At 36.3% G+C, this 20,422-nt stretch overlaps 1 protein-coding gene and 2 long non-coding RNA genes across 4 annotated transcripts; all 3 read right to left on the bottom strand.

Annotated features, from left to right (window-relative positions):
• Window positions 1–1,491: 1,491 nt before the first annotated feature.
• On the bottom strand, window positions 1,492–5,656 carry LOC141904042 (uncharacterized). The gene is made up of 8 exons (XR_012619118.1): window positions 5,416–5,656; window positions 5,142–5,320; window positions 4,903–5,055; window positions 3,907–4,085; window positions 3,675–3,820; window positions 3,429–3,569; window positions 3,190–3,342; window positions 1,492–3,084 (listed from the first exon to the last, which is right to left on the bottom strand). It is a non-coding gene; the product is annotated as an uncharacterized LOC141904042 (long non-coding RNA).
• Window positions 5,657–5,862: 206 nt separating this feature from the next.
• Window positions 5,863–9,686, bottom strand: LOC141904182 (uncharacterized). Its single transcript, XR_012619129.1, has 7 exons — window positions 9,259–9,686; window positions 8,756–8,860; window positions 7,693–8,093; window positions 7,466–7,607; window positions 7,239–7,391; window positions 6,642–6,804; window positions 5,863–6,036 (listed from the first exon to the last, which is right to left on the bottom strand). It is a non-coding gene; the product is annotated as an uncharacterized LOC141904182 (long non-coding RNA).
• A 4,018-nt stretch (window positions 9,687–13,704) lies between these two features.
• Window positions 13,705–19,325, bottom strand: LOC141903363 (dynein intermediate chain 3, ciliary-like). Of its 2 annotated transcripts, none has more exons than XM_074791470.1 (15): window positions 19,204–19,325; window positions 18,642–18,841; window positions 18,184–18,345; window positions 17,983–18,101; window positions 17,562–17,704; window positions 17,362–17,475; window positions 16,763–17,025; window positions 16,505–16,684; window positions 16,390–16,433; window positions 16,162–16,297; window positions 15,937–16,083; window positions 15,486–15,590; window positions 14,390–14,545; window positions 14,141–14,206; window positions 13,705–14,057 (listed from the first exon to the last, which is right to left on the bottom strand). In XM_074791470.1, the coding sequence occupies exons 2-15, from the start codon at window positions 18,822–18,824 to the stop codon at window positions 14,034–14,036; spliced, it is 1,842 nt and encodes a 613-aa protein (XP_074647571.1). In that variant the 5' UTR covers window positions 18,825–18,841; window positions 19,204–19,325; the 3' UTR covers window positions 13,705–14,033. The 2 variants fall into 2 exon arrangements, with proteins under 2 accessions (XP_074647571.1, XP_074647572.1); XM_074791471.1 differs by lacking the exon at window positions 15,486–15,590 and adding an exon at window positions 15,338–15,433.
• Between the last annotated feature and the right edge of the window lie 1,097 nt (window positions 19,326–20,422).

The raw sequence follows: 20,422 nt of genomic DNA, 5'->3' as shown, positions 1-20,422 counted from the left end.
CATTATTCTTAAAAGAAAACCGAAATTTCGCAAACTTTTCTTTGTATTTTAGGAATTGTAAGTTACTCGTTAACACATGAGTGAATTTTTACAGTTCATACAGTTACTGTATTCGAAAAACAGTTCAACATAAAAGCATTAAAACTAATAATACCTACAGATTCAAACTGGAAAGCTTGAGATTAACTAATCAATCTTAATTTTTTCATGTCCATAAACATTATGTTACAAGATAACTAGAGTTTTAAGTAAGATAGCTAGAGTTTTGCCAACCTTGCCTGAGGTTTTCAAACATTATCAATGTTATTTTCTCAACATTGTTATGTTTAATGCAAAGTATTTTGAAGGTGTTTTTAATTAAGATATATTGAGTATCATCGTATAGATATTTCATCTATCCATATATCTAGGTAAATTACAAATAACAGATCACTGAGATATCTACAATTAAGCTGAATTCGATAACTTTTTCGAGATCGGAAATGCATCATGCGCAGATTTGAATCAGGCCCCATATATTGTAAAACTGACAATATAGCTATCAAAACATAGCTAGGACAATTTACTAATCAACACTGTTCATATTTCCTCATTTATAGAAAAGAATGCCCCTCTATATTCAATAGGACCTCAGTTTGATAGTTGCTATAAACCTAACTAAAGTCGAAAAATTCTAAGATGAATAATGAACACGTATGTGTCGTTTTATTCTCACGACAAAACGTTGCTAAATGACAGGTATTTACGTACTCGAGGAATTATCATGTAAGTTCCTTGTTAACAAATGTACTGTATTTTAATAGTTCGACAGTTCGACATAAAAGCATTTAAACAAGAGACAAAACCTACAAAGTCCCGCTTCCGCTGCCCCTCGTCTTAACTTATGATTTTCAAACATTATCAGTTCGCTCATTTAATACAAAGTTATTTGAGAACATGACAATAATTTTACTATCGATAACTAATCATGTTTAAAGCTGTTTAACATTCTTTCTAAAAAAGAGTAAAATGTAAAATCTCCCAGATATTATGCCTAAAACAATCAGCAGTAACAGCAGTGACAGGGTGTGCTATAGGTAAAAGGGCGGGTGATCTTTCATCAGTTATTTGAAGCATTCTATCAAATCAGTTATTTTTTCAGTGTGTTTGGTTTAGTTAAGGTTTATGGTTATTTGTTTTGTTTATTACTAACCGTCCGATAGAATGCTTAAAACAACAACAGAAATGATCATAAGAGGTTGGGAAACTCTAGAGAAGGTTGTTCCATGTGAAGAAGAACCTTTAATGATTAGATTAAGTTAATTAAAAAAAATTCCTGATGATGATTATAATTATAGAAGTTAACTAATTGTTTGTTCGTTTTTGTTTATTTTTTTTATTACTTATGATTTTATTTTGTTTTTTTTTAAATATTTATTTTGTTATGTATTTTTTATTCATTGTTTTTTTATTTATTTACTTCTTTAATTTGTTCTATGTATTTTGTATTTTGTACTATTTTTTACTATTTACATCATCAGGAATTTCTTACCGGTGGAAATATGGGCTCACTTTAAAAAAGTGCTACAAATTCACTGCTGCTCCTAAATAATCGTTTATCATTAGAAACCCCTATTTGGAGTTAAGCGATCATTGAAAGCAACTTAACCTTATGATATGGATGATGATGAAAGAAGTTAAAACAGCTATAAACAGAATTAAAACGATCAAAATTATTGCTGGCCATTATCATTTATTCCTTTATATCACATTATTCCTAGCTATACCTCTCTTATACCTCTGTGGATACAATGTACTAAGATACAAGTTTTCATATACCTAGCTATGATCATCTACATGGAAGCTCAATGCTAAAACTCTGTGAAAATCAAGATATTCTACTCATTAGTCAAATTGCTTTTATGGGCATTGGAAAAGAATTATGGCATCAACAAATACAACACTTTGGTATATAAACTTAGTATTTGTACACAGAATACTGCCAAACATTATAGTCTATATTTTTCTTAACTACGTGATGATATTCAAGGGCGTAGCCAGTCTATACTGAAGGCCCACTTTTTGGCCAAGGAATCATTTTCAAAACATCTTTATTCAAAGCCCATAAACTTGCTGGACGAGTTTAACTAATCAGGTATCAACTTCCTTTATTGCGTTTAAAAGTTTCAACCGTTTAACTGACTACCCTCTCCCTTTTGAACATTCAGGCTATGCAAATCATTTTCACTCAATATAAAATGAATCACTGTTTCTAAGAGACCAAACTATGTCATTATTACAAATCATGCAAAGCTATGTTTAACTAAGTATGAAGATTATCTGAGCTATCCTGTTGATATCATGTCTCAGTTTAGGTGTATTTCAACCGTGACGCTGAATGCGATCAATACCATGAATTAATGGAGCGTAGATTTCATGAGACTCCAAGAAGAAACTTTCTGTCGCATTACAAAGGACATGACACATCTGTTTACAAATCGAAAACAGTTTGCCTAATCAATATGAAAGAATTAGGATGCCATTTAATTGAAATATTCAAATATGAATAGTTCCTTCTCAGGCCCAGAGCCCTACTTATCTAACTTCAATTTTCATTAATCAACATTAAAACTATTTCTTTATTTCCGCCTCTTCAAATAGACAGTGCATTTTAAGACGCATTTTGAAACCCATGTTACACATCAGACTGGTTTGTAAAAAGGTAATACACAAAATAAATCAATACTTTACATATTCTACTGACGTTGCTGCTCCTGAACAAGTGTTTATAAGGTACGCATTGTCTGTGCTGCTCCTGAATAAATGTTCACAATATATATACATTGTCTCTGCTGGTCCTGATTAATTGTTTTTATACAACACACGCATTGTCTCTGCTCCACCTGTAGAAGAAATCTGTCATTGGGCGATAAACCGCTGCTGGCTGAATTTCTCATCTGGACTTCTAGGCCTACGCAGTTGGACTCTTCTGTGGTAGGTGATGATTTCAATTCAAGTTAGAATCTTCTGTTGGCAGTTTTAATAAGTAGATTCTAGAAGACGAGTTGATCTCAGGCTGAGCTTCTTCTTATAGATGTGATTTAGCTGAAATTAATAAAAGAAGATATCCTGTAATTATACAATATCTTACAATATACACAATTTTTCATATAGCATTAATCATAATAAATTCCATGTAAATCAACTTACCTTTCAAGATAACTGGATTTAGTGTTGGCTAGGAGTTCTAAGTTAGTTGATTAGTAAAATTCAAGGTGCATTCTTCTGTTGTCTGTTGTAATCAGTAGATTCGAGATGGTTAGTTGATCTTAGTATGGACTTTTTCTTATAGATGTGATGTAGCTGAAATCCACAAAAGGAGATATCCTGTAATCACACAATATTTCATATAGCATTAATGAAAATGGATTCCATGTGAATCAACTTACCTTTCAAGTCGGTTCATGAGTTAAATTCGTTCTGTGGTAGTTGATGATTTCAATTCAAGTTGGAATATTCTGTTGGCCAATTCGAATCAGTAGATTTTTGACTAGTTAAATCTTAGGCATTTTCTTATAGATGTGATTTAGCTGAAATGAATAAAAGAAGATGTCCTGTAATTAGACAATATCTTACAATATACACAATTCTTCATATAGCTTTAATCATAATAATTTCCAAGTAAATCAATTTACCTTTCAAGATAACTGGGTTTCGTGTCGGCTAGGAGTTCTAAGTTAGTAAAATTCAAGGTGCCATTCTTCTGTTGTCTGTTCTAATGTGTAGATTCTAGATGGTTAGTTGATCTTAGTATGGGCTTTTTCTTATAGATGTGATTTAGCTGAAATGCACAAAAGGAGATATCCTGTATTCAGACAATATTTCATATAGCATTAATGATAATAGATTCCATGTGAATCAACTTACCTTTCAAGATTGCTGCGTTAAGTATCGGCTAGGATCGTCTAAGTCGGTTCTTGAGTTAAATTTGTTCTGTGGTAGTTGATGATTTCAATTCAAGTTGGAATATTCTGTTGGCTATTCGAATCAGTACATTTTTGACTAGATAATGTTAGGCTGAGCATTTTCTTATAGATGTAATTTAGCTGAAATGAATAAAAGAAGATATCCTGTAATTAGACAATATCTTCAGGGATGAGAACGCCGACCTGTAAAATCCGCGGGTTAATTTCTTGAGTGACATATGCGAACCAGCACCAGCGAGCGCCGAAGGCGCGAAGCTATTTAGGGGGGGTTTGGGGGCCCTCCCCCAAGAAAATTTTAGAAATTAAATACGTTTTCCGAGCACTTAGAGCGATCTCGAACCCATGAACGACTATTATATTTTGGAAGGTAATGGCTAGTTCCAATGTGGTACATCCTCATTTGATGACATTCAGCATCTCATGCATTACGGGTCGAGCCCTGAATTATTGCAGTAAAAATGCGCCGATGAATGCTCACTAAAAATCATCACCAAGTAGTGTATAATATCCGAAAGCGTTCGCCACACACACGCAGCAACAGTAAGTAGACCTATATACGTTACTACTGTTGCTGTGCGTGCGTGTCTGCAACCGATCGATAAAATACATACAAACTCATCGTAGTACAAATGTACATACAAAATCACTGTGTTGCAATGAATATGCATTGAAATGCAATACTTTTACGTGACGATAAGTAAAACAGGCACTGAACGCTTTTACACTTCACCTGATTACCGATCGCGCCGGACCAATTGAGTGAGATCATCACCCCCCCCCCCCCATACTTTTACATCATTTTTGGACTATTTGGAAAATTGATATTTTTCAATACTGAAATCCGCGGGAAACCGCGGATCCGCAGGGAATTTTCATCTCTGATCTTACAATATACACAATTTTTCATATAGCATTAATGATAATAAAATCAATTTACCTTTCAAGATAACTTGGTTTAGTGTTGGCTAGCAGTTCTAAGTTGGTTGATTAGTAAAATTCAAGGTGCATTCTTCTGTGGTCTGTTCTAATCAGTAGATTCTAGATGGTTAGTTGATCTTAGTATGGGCTTTTTCTTATAGATGTGATTTAGCTGAAATGCACAAAAGGAGATATCCTGTATTCAGACAATATTTCATATAGCATTAATGATAATAGATTCCATGTGAATCAACTTACCTTTCAAGATTGCTGCGTTAAGTATCGGCTAGGATCGTCTAAGTCGGTTCTTGAGTTAAATTCGTTCTGTGGTAGTTGATGATTTCAATTCAAGTTGGAATATTCTGTTGGCTATTCGAATCAGTACATTTTTGACTAGATAATGTTAGGCTGAGCATTTTCTTATAGATGTAATTTAGCTGAAATGAATAAAAGAAGATATCCTGTAATTAGACAATATCTTACAATATACACAATTTTTCATATAGCATTAATGATAATAAAATCAATTTACCTTTCAAGATAACTTGGTTTAGTGTTGGCTAGCAGTTCTAAGTTGGTTGATTAGTAAAATTCAAGGTGCATTCTTCTGTGGTCTGTTCTAATCAGTAGATTCTAGATGGTTAGTTGATCTTAGTATGGGCTTTTTCTTATAGATGTGATTTGTGATAACTGGGTTTGGTGTCGGCTAGGATTGTCTTAGTCTGTTCTCTAATCGGCAGATTTTAAACGAGTTGTTGACCTCAAGCGCGGCAGTTTCATATAGATATTATTCAGCTGAAACAAGTAAACAAAGATATCCTGTAAATACAAATATTTCATTCAGAATTAATCGTAATAATTTCATTTATATCAACTTACCTTTAACGATTTCTAGGTTCGGTATTGGCTTGGATACTCGGTGTGGTAGGACATTAGTTTCGAACCCCAACTGCCTAATTATTTGTTGTAGTAGTAGCATTAGTTCATCACTGTTTAAGATTAATGACAGGCCGGATATATATCAGATCAGCAATGTGGACGGGTGCATAGATTTTGGTAATTAAATGCCTCTTCTGTGCGCTGTCTTCTAATCGGCAGATTTCAAGTGAGTTGTTGATCTCAAGCGCAGCCGGTTCATATAGATAGGATAAAGCTGAAATAGTCAACAAAGATATCCTGTTAATACTTCATTCAGAATTAATCGTAACTAGTGGAAAGCCCGTGGAAACCACGGGTGATTTCTAAATGAAGAACTTCCGACTTTTTATTTCGTTGCATGTTAATTGAGTATTTGGGCATTTCAAAGTGGCCTAATTTATGTGGTGTGATCAGCTGTGCCCATATAGAGACCATACGGGATCTCAGGACTCACTTGACCTTCTTCCCATGGAGGCCCAAGGTTACAGAACTATAGATAGAAACAAACATGTAAAGTACCGATATGATCATTTCATAATGTATGAATTTCATGACCCGGCAGCTGGGTCACAAAGGCAGCAGTAGCTCGTACTGTATCAACAGTGGCTGTCTCTAGTCAGTGGCTATGCCAGCTGACCCATGCACCCTCTGTGAACAGTAGGAGAGACTACAAAAATTTGGAAAGTGAATAATTTTGAATGGAAACCATGCCCAAGCGATAAAACACGTTGAGATCTACCGCCGGGCAAATTTTTAGGGCAATACATCCAGTAACGAAGGAGCTGGCGGTACAACAATTCAGTATCATTATATGAGATAATTTCATGTATATCGACTTACCTTTTATTATTGTTTTGTTCGCTATCGGCGAGGATCTCCTAAGTTGGTTGGTTGATGTTGAGATCAATTCAAATTGGCCCCTTCTGAGTGCTGTTCTCTAATCGGCAGATTTTAAACGAGTTGTTGATCTCATGAGCGGCAGTTTCATATAGATAGGATTTAGCTGAAAATGAGTAAACAAAGATATCCTGTAAATACAGATATTTCATTCAGAATTCAGGCCCCTTCTGTGCGCTGTTCTCTAATCGGCAGATTTTAGATGAGTTGTTGACCTCAAGCGCTCGTTTGACTTTGTATGAATTTCCTGACCCAGCAGCCGGGTCACATCGTACTGTATCAACTGTGACAACAGTGGCTATCTCTAGTCAGTGGCTATGCCAGCAGACCCATGCGCCCTCTGTTTACAGTACGAGAGACTACAAAAATTTGGCAAATGGCGCTGTTCCAGTTGGTCGATTTTGGAAGAGTAGTTGATCTCAAGCTGGGTTTTTTCTTATAGTCGCAATTTAGCTGCTACGATTAAAAGAAGATAGCCTGTAATGACAAATTATTTCATTTAGAATTCATCATTATCATTTCCATAAAATATCAACTTACATTTCAAGTTTGCTGGGTTCCGTATCAGTTAAAATGTTCTAAGTTCATTGATGCATTTGATTTAAGCTTGAATTGTTGTGTGGGCTGTTCTTATCGGTAGATTTGATTTGTTGTTGATCTCAAGCTGGGCAGTTTGATGAAGATAGGATTCAGCTGAAGAGTAAACAAAGATATCATGTAATCACAAAACATTTCATTGAGAAATAACTCCATCTATATTAAGTTACCTATTATGATTGCTGGATTCGTTATCGGTGTGGATCATCTAAGTTGGTTGGTTGATTCTAGTTGGCTGTGCGCTGTTCCAGTTGGTCGATTTTGGACGAGTAGTTGATCTCAAACTGGGTTTTTCTCATAGTTGAAATTTAGCTGCAATGATTAAAAGAAGATATCCTGTAATGACAAAGTATTTCATTTAGAATTTATCGCAATAATTTCAACTATATTAAGTTACCTTTTATGATTGCCGGGTTCATTATCGCCGAGGGTCTCCTAAGTTGGAAGTCTAATTTTACATATCTTTTGTTGTTTTTTCTGTGTAAATAGTCCGAAAGTTTACAATGTTTGAATTTTGTCTAATTTTACATTTCTTTGCTTTTCTTTTCATGTAAATAGTCCGAAAGTTTACAAGGTTAAGATAATTTTGTCTAAGTTTTACTTTTTACTTTTGCTTTCTCCGTGTAAAGTTTTTTCAAAATCGGAAATCGAAGTACAGATATAGTTGCGTGATCGGCGGTCCATTTTACATAAATATTCTTTGCTTGAAATCCAAGCACATAACGGGAAATTCGGTTCCGGTGCCTTCAATTAATCTTCCAACCAGTCTGAACCGGCAAGCGTCTGATTGGGGACTGCCTATTTTGATACATCGAGATTGGAATATCTATATTACAAGGTTGAAGATCATTTTGTACATTTTATGACTAGTTGATTAATAGTATCATATAGTGCAAACCTGCTAGTAAAATTGCCCCTATATACATTTCGATTCCCAGCTAAACTTTGTTCGTATTATCAAAATAACTTCATCGCCAATTAATAAACTTTTAAGAGATATGTATTCTTCCCACAGACATCTGTGCCCAGTGAATGGTATTCTAATCCATTTCAGTAATTTTAAATATTGCTGGTAAAATATATACAATGATCTTATGATTATGATAATATAACTAGCTTAACGAACCCAGAATTCCCCAAAACCTAACTGATTCAACAGATCCCACACACATGTGGCCAAGTTAGATGCAGACAACATTGCACGATACAGCGTCTCATCCACTGCGCTATTTTTAATAAACTTAAATTCGTTATATTGAATTAATTCTAACTAATTATCTAAGCGATCCATTAATTAGTAATCATACTAGCCACAATTAATTGTCAGTCGAACAATATTTATATGGAGCCTGAAAACCTACACGAGTAGAATTTCAGATGTGGTGAATTCATCACTATTTGAATTCATCAGAACTTAAGATAAAATCACATTTTTAGTGGTAAATTAGAAATTCCCTTACCCGAATTGCAATATAATCTTTATTTCCCTTTTACAGTACACTGTGTATAAGGATCAAAAGACCTTGTTATGACCGGACCTCCCTGGTGCGGTGCAAGACATGATGCTGGAATATAGTTTGAAGGAAGGGGGTTAGTAAAAGAGAGCTATTAGCGAGAGGAATAAGACCTAAGTTCAGGATATCCTGTCAGAATAAGGCTCTCAATCTGACATACACAGTGATATTGAAGTATTCCCCTACCAAATTCAGGAATGTATTTTGCACGTACAGATTTGTTTTATCTCCCTTCGATCAGAATTAAATCTGCGTTAAATGATTTTGGCAATATGTATCAAAACTAAAACAGCTGTATGAAGACACAATAGGTTCACTTAGACACAGATAAATAAGTAATGTGCTCAGATACACATGTATCAGCTACATTTTTAATGTCAATGTACTTGAATTCAAAATAATTTACCTTAATTGTAGATATCTAAGTAGTACCTTAATGAGTAATTCACCTTAGTTATATCCTTATTCATCCTCCAAGTTGTTTGTCCCGCGTGTTGACTAGGTAATGATGTTGTTAGAACGTCCAATGGTGCCATCGGACTCAGTCCCAGAGTCAGATTATGGATGTTGGTATCACCAGACTTCCCACCATCGGAGTTTGACTTCTGGCTAGCGAAATGACAAGATGAAGAGAGCATATTATATATTAAGTCAAAATGTTTGTCAGACAGAGCCTGACCACTGTGGTTTGAGAAAGCTTTAATTATCTCATAACCATCCCTATCATTAATAGTATTAACTATTATCGTGCCACAGATTTATGCCAGCTCCGTTCGTGTCTGGGTTAGGTACATATACAGCCAAACCATATACCTCTTCCCCACACGATAAGTGTTTTTTGAGAACACCTGTATTTTGGAATTAGTAAAAATCAACCCCTGATATACCACCATTGCCCCAAGTTTGCTTAAAATGAGCTGAAATTAAATAGTACATAATCATTAATTAACAAGACAAAATTTGCAACTATATCTAACTTTGATAGTGGATGATGAAAAAGATGAAAGGCCAGGATGAGGGGTCTGAATCAGAAATCGAAGATACAGAGTTTAGGATGCATTTGAAGTACACAAAAGATGCTCGAGATTACAGAGTTCACGAATACAATATAGACGATATCATACGCTGCGACAAGAAAAATTGGGAAAGATTTTGATGGAAGGGGAAAGAACCTTGGATGAAAAATAAAATTCACACAGTTTCACGGCTTAAATCGAAGTACAACCATATAGACGCTGGTAATACATAGTTTAACGGCTTTACATCATATTTGATCTAACCTGAGAGAAAGAAGTCAGCACAGAACTTCTGGCTGATAACAGCAAAGTCCGGTTCTCAGGGTTCCAACTGGCAGCGGCAGAGCCGGAGTTCTGTAACGTGGCCTCGTCCCAGCTAGTGGCGGGGTGCCAATGACACTGGTGTTACTACGGAGGACCCGCAATCAGAGTAAGACGGGAAGCGACAAACAACTTTGGCTTTGGGGGATATCCGATCTTCAAGCATCAACACCAAAAGACAACCGGCACCCAGATGAGAGAGAAAAACTGGGTGAACGGGGAGCCCAATCAGCAAGATGCCAATGGGTAGCCTTAGGCGAAGAAACCAGCCGATTCAGACTAGAATGGACCAAACTGGGGACCCAATTGAGAATTGAGCACACCACCTAAGACAACCGACACCCAGATGACAGAGAAAAACTGGGTGAACGGGGAGCCCATCAGCAAGACGCCAATGGGTAGCCTTAGGCAATGAACCAGCAGATTCAGACTAGAATGGACCAAACTGGGGACCTAAAGATCCAACAGCCCCCTCAGTCGAAGATTGCTACCGCCCCCATTTTATTCTGATTGTAGGTCCCCCGTAGTAACATCTGCATCACCAGCACTCCGCCACTAGCTGGAACAAGACCACATTAGTGAACTCAGACTCTGCCGCTGCCAGTTGAAACCCTGAGATTGAGAGGGCGGGGGCGAGGGACGAATGAAATGAAAGAAAAAAAAATGAAAAAACAAATAATATAGAAAAATAATGAAAAAAATAAAGATATAAAATATACCACACATTCATACGACACATATAAACTCCATTCACTCCTCTTGCACACACCGCGCACACAACTCCATCCACCGCACACATAACTCCATCCACCACTCCACACGCCACCGCGCCACAAGATCGCCAGGAAACACAGCAAAAGCTGAAGAGCTCGAGAGAACGCCATCTGATCGTGTCAAAGACTAGTACTCGATTGAACGATTGTGGAGAAATTCCGCGTTTTACAGTATCAAATGCAAACATAAATGTAGATATTTTATTGAACGGAATTGATTTTTCAGTTCACGTCAGTTGAAAACCCGTTTTGATCGATGTTTTAATGTTTATTTTAAATACAGATTACCTAGGATTATTGACTAATATCTAATTGTGAGGGTAGGATAAAAGGATCGCGGATAAATTACCTGCTCGCATGCCACAGCTGTCAAATCTCAATCGTCCAGTGCTGCCCCTAAATACTGTGGCGAATACATAAACTAACCGATTAATATACTCTACCCGTATTTGTACATGAGGCCTACCGTTTACTTATCTTGCTTAGTTTACGTCGTTCGTGTCTTGTGGTATCCCAAGACTATAAATCATATTGGATCCATTTTCAGGGGTAGAGCTAGATAATTAAATGATAATTATCCGAACAGTAGATTGTTCTATTTTTTTCCACGTCAAAGTTAATAGTTTAAAAATTCAAAATACAAATTATGTTCAAATTCAGATTTCACAAACAACAACTCGTTGGCTCACTGAAAGATAGCAGCGAAACAATCTTCGGGTAATAGATGTTAGGAACAATTAGGTTATCCTCTCAGTGCCTGGTTAATTGCGTTACCGTACCGTAATGGAAAAAGTAAGCAAAGAAGGTAGGCCTGACCGTGTAGGCTTACATTATCCAACTACAAAAGCCTTGACGCAACATAAACAAAATCGAAAAGGAAAATATCAAAAGTGCAGGATATCACATGCCTGAAGTAGCTTGGGCTTGAAGCTAATTACACCACGAGGGCAGATCTAGGCAAATATATCAGAATTTCAATTGCTAGACTTAATAGAGTGTGGTCGAATGAGAGAATATAGCATCTCAGGGAATGTCTAGAAGTTCAAATCACACTGCGTAGATTTGTTCACGTTAAGATTCATATAAAACTCAAACAGTGCCATAAAAATGAGCACCTGAAGTCTACATCAAGGACGGGTGGCCATTTTATCAGAATCTTGGGAAGAAATCCGTTGAGGAAGCGTCGATGGATAAAAGCAAACACATCTGATTTAAAAAAAAAAAACATGTTTTGAACATTAGTTTCCATAATATTGAAAGTATGCCTGTTTCAATATTTCTCATTAAAAAACCAAAACCGACCCTGAAAGATATATTCCAATGAGGTTGGTTTGGAATTTGTGGTAAACTATTGGAGATTTGGCTGTGGAAGGTATATATGAATCACATTATGTTTCATGCAGTAGCATGTCGTAATACATTGACGCGATTGTGTGCTTATAGATTTCACATGGTCACAGTCGAATGATCGTGGGTGGTTCTCAGGGAATTTACTAAACGCCAGTTCAATTGAGTCAATTCACGCTCGTAACACAAACTAAGTCCCGTACTAACGCGCGGTCAGCCCTATGGGCCCTGGTTGTTAACTATTAAGATTTTTGATGACGCGGTGGTCTTTCGTCTTAGACTGTTGTTTGGTCATTGTTCGGAAGGTTGACCAAATTTCATCTGGGTTTGCATGCAGACTTTTCGAATTTGTCTATACCCAGGCTTTCATAGCGTTTTGAATGCTTAATTGGTGGTCTCCTCAGCAGACGTTAAGGCAAGGAGATTGTCGATGGAGTTTCTTTGTATCAATAGACAGATTTTAATTCATAAAAATTCTTATTCAATTGAGTGGAGACATATTAGGCTTTTTAGATTACTTGCAGCATGGATCCTCTGGAAATTCTGCCAACAACTTCATTGCGCTTACCACTCATAATTTGAAAAACCCAAATTTCTTTCTTTAATTTTGATACTGGATTAAACGGTGTCATCATGTAAATCTAGGAACTAGTCCATATTAAGAATTTCGTTTCTTGCTTTCAGTCTTAAAATGATAGTATCTGTTTTTTCCAAAATATTTCAATGGCGTTCATGTAAATGTTTGTTTATGGATAAGATTGGTAAGAGAAAAAAATTTATTTGAGCCTTTCTTTTCGAAGACAGAATAGGTACTCAAGCAAGCAAGGAAAGCTAGCAAACAATAAGCTTTTGGCAACTGGCAACTGGCAACTGGCAATGTCGTCTCAGGGCTTCCATAATTTACTCGGATTTTGACTAAGTAGTGCAGTGTACCAAAAATCTGAAATTCTCTGTCAACATGGTACAACTTGCACACGGTGCGACCTTTTGACCGAGCGGCTCCGATTTCAAAAATACATAGTTACTTCGATGCGAGAGATGAGATTCTCGTTGATATTTGAATAATCGGGTGGCGGCCTCTCCCCAAGTAGCCTTGTCAGCCCTTTCAAATATAATCAAATATTGAATGAATTACACCGTAACATTCAAATTAAAAACGACGAATTTAAAAAACCGATTGTATGATTTTTTTGGGGGAAAAATAAAGACGATTGATACATATACATTATGCTGCTAACTAGCTTTACTCTCCCGATAGCTGTCATCATAAAGCAATTATGTTATTTTAGTAGCAATAAAAAGCGATAAAGATCTTAATAAATCCCCGAAAAGTGGATGTATGGATGGTAGCTATATCGGCATGGAGCTTTTGAGGCTGACAATCAGGCGTGTAAACAGCAGAAAAAGTGATCAGAAATAGATTTAGATTGTTCATTTGTTGTTGTTTATTTATGTTATAAAAACAAATTTGTAAATACATGTAATAATTTTCTATAAACAAAAAGAAGATCTGGCGAGTTTGACAGCAGCAGCTGCACGCATCATAAATCATCAGCAAAACATATTTATAATCATCATAAACAAACACGAACTTGAATACAGTAGAATTCTTTGAATCGAAATATTTGGACGGAATCAGAAATTTACAATGAAATATGCATCAACGAAACACCCTACGTATAGGGAATTGAAGTAACACCAATTTCTATCTCAAAGTTTCAACCTTTTACGCTTATAAATATCACATCACTTCCAATAGAACTTTCATTACTGCTCTTTCTCTTGTGATTCCTGAAATCAGTGAACAACTTTTAATTAAAATCCTAAATTATTTTTTTGGAAATGAAATAAATCAGAGTTTCTTTTTTACTCACAGCATCAGCTTTTTCCGTTCCGGAATCTTGTTCTTCGTCCTCTTTTTCCTCCTCAATAATTATGTTCTAAAGAATAATAATTTGAGGAAATTAATCTAAATTTTAAGTTGACCAGGGATCAAAAATTGGTTAAAATTTACCAGTGGATAACTCGACATAGTGATGATTAGAACTGCAGTGTCATCAACTTAATCCAAATTAAAGCAACTGTCATCTTCTAATGTAAAGTGATTGAAATGTGAAAATTACCTTGTTACTTTCTTCATCTTTCTTCTCGGCTTCCATTCTCGCCGCTTCTTTCTTTTCACGAGTTTTCTTCTCCTGGTCGATCATGTGGAAGAAGTCAAGTTCAGCTTTATCAACCAGATTCTCTCCCTCCTCTTCTTGACCTTCCTCTTCATGTTCCTGAACGCCGATGAAAACAAACGAAAAATAACCAGTTCAACGACGGCTGTGAAATGATGCATGAAAATCATCTCCAGAAATCAAAATGGAAGATGATAAAATATAACCTAATACTGAACATTTTATGAAAATTAAAGGCTATTATGAACTTAGATAAAAACATCCACTATAGAATTTCGACCCCCTCCTCCGTTGTCCACAGAATGTCCCTCTTCCTCCCTTGTCCATATACCCCCCTCAACCTTGGATGTCTTTTATGGACAGCCCCTTAGAATCCAAGTTTTGTGGTTCCAAACATTGCGATTATCAAGCAAAAATTTCTGTTACTGGTATTGTGAGTGCAAAAACTTGCAAAATGTAAATTTATAAACAGCTCTTATCTAACAACTCACCAAATCCATCTGAAATATTCGGTTAGTATTTTTTCTTAAATTCACTTAAAGCTGGCCGATATATTTTTAGCGAGATAAAAATTCTAAACCCGCACGCAAACCGCGATAACAATTGCATGAATAAAACTTGGCAAAAATGTTAAATAGTGGAACCTCGTTGTAATGAACTCAGGATATGAAGTGAAACTCTTTACAGTTAGTCGTATTCTATCCAGTTCGTTATAACGAGGTCTCACGGCACGATTATTAAAAAATGCAAAAAAAAACAAACAAACATGCAGTTAATTAATCCCGATGAATATAGGTGGCAGTCACAGCAACTTCAAACGTGTTAGAGACAAAAATATAAAACGAATGTGAACCGCAAACCGAACAGCAGACGCGTGCCGTGGTGAAATACCTTCTCTCCTCCGCCACTTTTAGCTCGTTCTTTCAGTTTATTCTCGCGATGTCGAGCGTCGAGAATTTTTTCTCTTCTCGTTTCTCGTTCTAACATCTATTTTAGAGAAACATGGATCGATTACAATCAGTGTCATCGAGATTCTTACCGGTCTTTTAGCCGTTCCGCCGGCACTTTTTTCCCGCTCTTTCAACTTCATTTCACGATGTCGACCTTCTAATATTTTTTCGCGCCTACATTCTCGTTCAAAACACTGAGCGAATAAAATCAGTTACAACAAGGAAATATTTATGAATATTTCAGAGATAACCCCCGGTTCAGATCAACATTCCTCGGTTAAGATTTAACAATGGCAAAGAATCATTATCCAACTTAAGCTATTACTGTGGAACTGGATGCAGAAGGGCTTCACGTGTTCTTGGCTTTGAAATATTATTTTTCAGAGGTACCCAAATTTTCCAGTTGAAACGCCTTCAGATTTATTCATTAGAAAATTATTTTCTGTATGGAAGCTTTTGGAATGAGTTTTTGAATCAAATGATAAATTTCAGAAATTTCTCATAATTTTAGCAATATGCATCAGTTGTTAATAATCTTACAGCAGTGATAAGATTCTTTTCGTTTCGTTGTAAAGTACACAAACTGTCTGACATTTCCAGTAGAGTTGTTGTTCCTGTGTGTGAACCTGTAGCTATCAGACGACCTTGCTCCTGCACGCGTAGACTGTACAGAGGTTCATCACAAACCTGTAAATATTCAAACATTTAAAACTTAAAGATTGAAGACAAAAAATGAAGCCTTACAGCTAAAAGTTTTTGACTTACTTGAATGCTTAATGTTGGATCATTTTGTTTGAATAAGAAATCCCAGATATCTAAAGTTCCATCCATTTTAGTAGTAAAGAATACAGCAGGTCTTATCGGCGACCAACAACCATCACTCAAATATGACATGTGATATCTACAAATACATGCCGTAATGAGATAAATGTTCGCAAGACTTTTGCAAAGACTTCAGAAATTTAAGGGAATTCATATTTTCTCTGTACTTACTTAGTCCACATAATAGAAGAATCTCGAATATCTTCAGACCAAATCTGTAAATTAACAGAATGTGCTAACAAGGTTTCGACATATTCTGAAGTGTAAGTATCATCGGTAAACTTACCCTTGCCGTCCAATCACCGACTGACAAGAAATTTTTAGGGAAGAAAGGATTTCTCTGTAATGCGTAAACAGGTCCGTGATGTCCTCCCCAAACATTGACTATTTTTTCAGCTGGAGTTTTCGCTTTACGGTTACACGATAATATAGTTCCCTGTTCGGTACCGACCATGAATTTCGTGGGCTGAAAAATTTACAAAAGATCATAGAACGCTTCTCGAAGACTTCATATAACATAGTATCTTAAAGAAGATCAACTTACAATCGTCGGTTCATATTCTAAAGACATTGATCCTTGCGCTTTCGTCGGGTCTTGTTTTTTTGTTGGGTCTAAAATCAGTTTTTCAGTCGGTTCACCGAGTTTACGGATATCCCACCACAATACCTGACCATCAGTCGAGGCGGAGAAACATTCTGTACCGGTTTTAGATTGGATCCAAATAGCTTTATAAAGAGGATCCCTATGACTGTGTTCAATAGGCGACATTTCTACCGGTTGTGAACCTTTTCTTGTGTCCCAATACGCTGTAAATTGATAAAGATGAAAAAAATCTCATAGAAATTATTATTCCACTTGATCAGGGCGGCCACTTTCCGCCCTCTTACAAATCCCTTGAGTTTTTTTCCAGATTTTCCTTGTGATTACACAAAATTCCCTGAGTGAGAGATTTCTAGGCTTAAAATGTTACAATTCATTCATTGAATCACGTATTGATAAAGAAACATATGGTTAGTAGCATTATCTGAATTCCCTCAGGTTGCTAGGCTTTTGGTAAAATTTGTTAAATTCTATGAGTTTTCCAGGTCAGTTGCCGTTGATTCTCCAGTAAGATTAGTTAATTCTATAAATGAATTACATACCCAACTGTCCATTATAACAACCTCCCAGTAATACATGTGAATCTTTAGGGTTATATTCAACGCAAACAAGTGGTGAAACAGGTTTCAGCGTCATTTCTGGTTTATTCGGGTTCTCTGAAATGATAGAACATTCGAAATATCATGAAATATCTTCTTAAGACAAAGATCGAAAGCTCAATCAAATACAGCAGTTCACATACCAACATCCCATATGTAAGAGTCCATGCTTGTATCTGCAGAAGCTCCTTGAAATTCCATTGTAGCGTAAGCAATAGCTAATTTTCGTGGACCATCGGGGAACCACGAAATATGAGTCGCGGTTCTTTTGATTTCATTTGGATCTCTATGAATAAATATCAATAGTTTTAATGGATGAAACTAATGAATTCTCATGGATATAACGAATTATCCACATTTTTTCTAAAAGCAACATTCAATTGTTTCTCTGAAGATGGAATTCAGATATATCTCAATATTGTCAAAGTACCAGGTAATAAACTTAAGATCATCCCAATTGTGGCATCGTTCACCAACAATTTTCACAATTGTTTTACCGAACAACCAAAGAATTAAATATGAATCTAACCAAATGTTTTTCTGCAGAATTGGCGAAATATTCACCTGAAAACATTAATAGTTTTAGCCGATGGTTGCTCCTCAGATAAATCTGATTCAATATCGTCGAAATATTCCTCGTAAATATCAATAGCATTGTTTTGTCGAATACAGTGTTCCATCACCTAAAAACATATCATGAAGAATTAGCAAATCAAATAGAATTGTGATATTTCAACTTACTAAATAATTTCTAATGATACTCACTCCTCCTAACTGTTGAATTGTGTTGATGTAAACTTCATCTTTCTCAACTTTTTTCCGGAAACGAATAACCTGTTCAACCTCTTGTGGATTGACATCTTTAGGCCATCCTCCTTCTGTGTGATTAATGCCTCGAGTATCAGTTTCAAATCTTTCAGTGTTCACCTTAAATATTACGAAATCAGTAAGTTTAATTCATAGGCTATGATTCAGTGCTAGACCCTGTTTTTTAGGAGTAGGATCAACCACAGCCGACTGGAACGAATCTAATGCCTGTTATGAAGTTTTATGAAGAATTAAGTTGTCGTAGTTTTTATGATTGTTATGTTTAGTGACTTTTCCAAATATGATGACTTAACTTGACATAGACCAAATTGAATATGAAATACAAACTATGACCCGAAAATAGAGAGATAATATAAAGCGATACAACGACTTATAAACTATAAGTAACATTCTACCTCATGTTCGGACATCTCTTGAACACATTGTATCCCGGTATCGCAAGGATTTCGCTCGACAAAGTTCTCTGATAAAGTTGCGTCCGGCAGAATATCGACGTGAAGCTCAGCCGGCCGATCTGAGAAATTACACTGACGTCCAAATTCATTTCGTTTCTTCGTATAAACATAAACAATCTCCATCTTTATTTAAATGTTTTCTGAAAACATACATTATCATTATTTGAGAGGGGACAAATCAGCCCAGGACAGTGTTGAGAATGTTTCTCTCTCGTCCGATTTCTCTTTGACTTTAGGGACTGAACTAATGTTAATGTCCAGACCAGCAATAACGTCAAATAACAGAGACTAGAGGCACTAGCTGGAGGGCTTGCTGCACAGCAGCTGTTGGGGGACAATTTGTTGACAAGAAATGACAATTGTTGAAAATTTAAAGTTAACTTAAGCGACAAGAAAGAAGGCTTTACTTACTTAGTCGTTTAGGCAAGTTAGAGTTGAAGTTGGTCGTAAAGGACAAAATCTATTCATTGTAAAATCGACTCTGAATGAATCTTTGCCTTACCTGATATCCGCTGAATATCAGTTCATCTGCTGTTTCTCAAAATAAACTCCTAACTTTATTAATTTCTGCAGTTGCCAAGTGCTGGAAGTGAAGGAAGTGTGGCGTCCTCCAAGTTGCTATTGGTGACCACCCAGTATTGTTTCCAAACCAACATAGACTGGCTTTCAAATGATTGAGGTCGAATCCCACAATAGTACTCGCCGCCCGAGTGCTATTAAGCTTGTAAAATGGAGTTAATAAGAAGTTTCCCTTAAATAAAACTTTATAAAGTTGATATGCTTATTCATTTAAAACAAACGAGTGATGAATGATAAATGAAATTTGACTAAGAAAAGTATTAGTATTCCTCGCATGCCACAGTAGAATAGCGAGGCTCTGTTAGATCTCAACCGTTTAGTGCCGCCCTTATGAATAACGATAGCGGAATTTCTGTGAACTAAACTACTAGCGCAGATTTACCGCCGGAATATAAATGTTCGTATTACGTATTCAATACGGACCACTGTGGCACCTAGTTCTTATAAACTATTATATAATAAATCCATCTTAAATTATTCTGAAGGATATTTCTATATTTTTATGTAACGCTATTATTCAATAAAAAGTGCCATCACTTTTGAGTCCTACAAACACTACTTAGGACTCGGTATCTCTGATCCCATATGCGTCAAATTTAAGATTTTCCAGGGGAGGGCGCCATGCCCCCCGTTTAGGAGCCTGCATTTAGTTCCGATCAAATTAAGAACGAATCCAACCGCGTACACGATTCCGGGCATACGTGCCCCTGCCATCATCCCGGGCTCTCGATTTATGGGAATTCTCGGGAAATGCACCCTCATCCACACAGACCTTGGCTGTCTACGTGATAAATCTGGTGTCTGAATCATTCGAAATGCTCCCTGTAATAAATATCTAACAAAGATCATCGGTTGGTTGTTTAATGTCGAAGAGGAGATAGAGCCGGCGCATGGATTGAACTCGGTGAGTGTTGTTGGTGCGCTCGGTGCCACCGCGCGTTCGCGGATATGCGCACGAGTCGCCTCGCTGTTACACTCAGTACTGAAAACAGTGTTCAGTATTTATAAGCGCAGTTACTGTCGGAATTATATCATTTCGTCTGATTCAGTTTTCGGCGTCGGTTCTACAGCAGTAACTTGGATTAATTAAAAGAAGTAATTAAACAGAATGTCTTCGCAAGGACAAACCGGTAAGTAAGATG

Source organism: Tubulanus polymorphus, chromosome 4 (assembly GCF_964204645.1).
Source record: "Tubulanus polymorphus chromosome 4, tnTubPoly1.2, whole genome shotgun sequence".
In the NCBI taxonomy this organism is placed as follows: Eukaryota; Metazoa; Nemertea; class Palaeonemertea; order Tubulaniformes; family Tubulanidae; genus Tubulanus; species Tubulanus polymorphus.
Note: the sequence above shows the minus strand (reverse complement) of the source record. Positions and strands in the feature narration are given on the sequence as shown.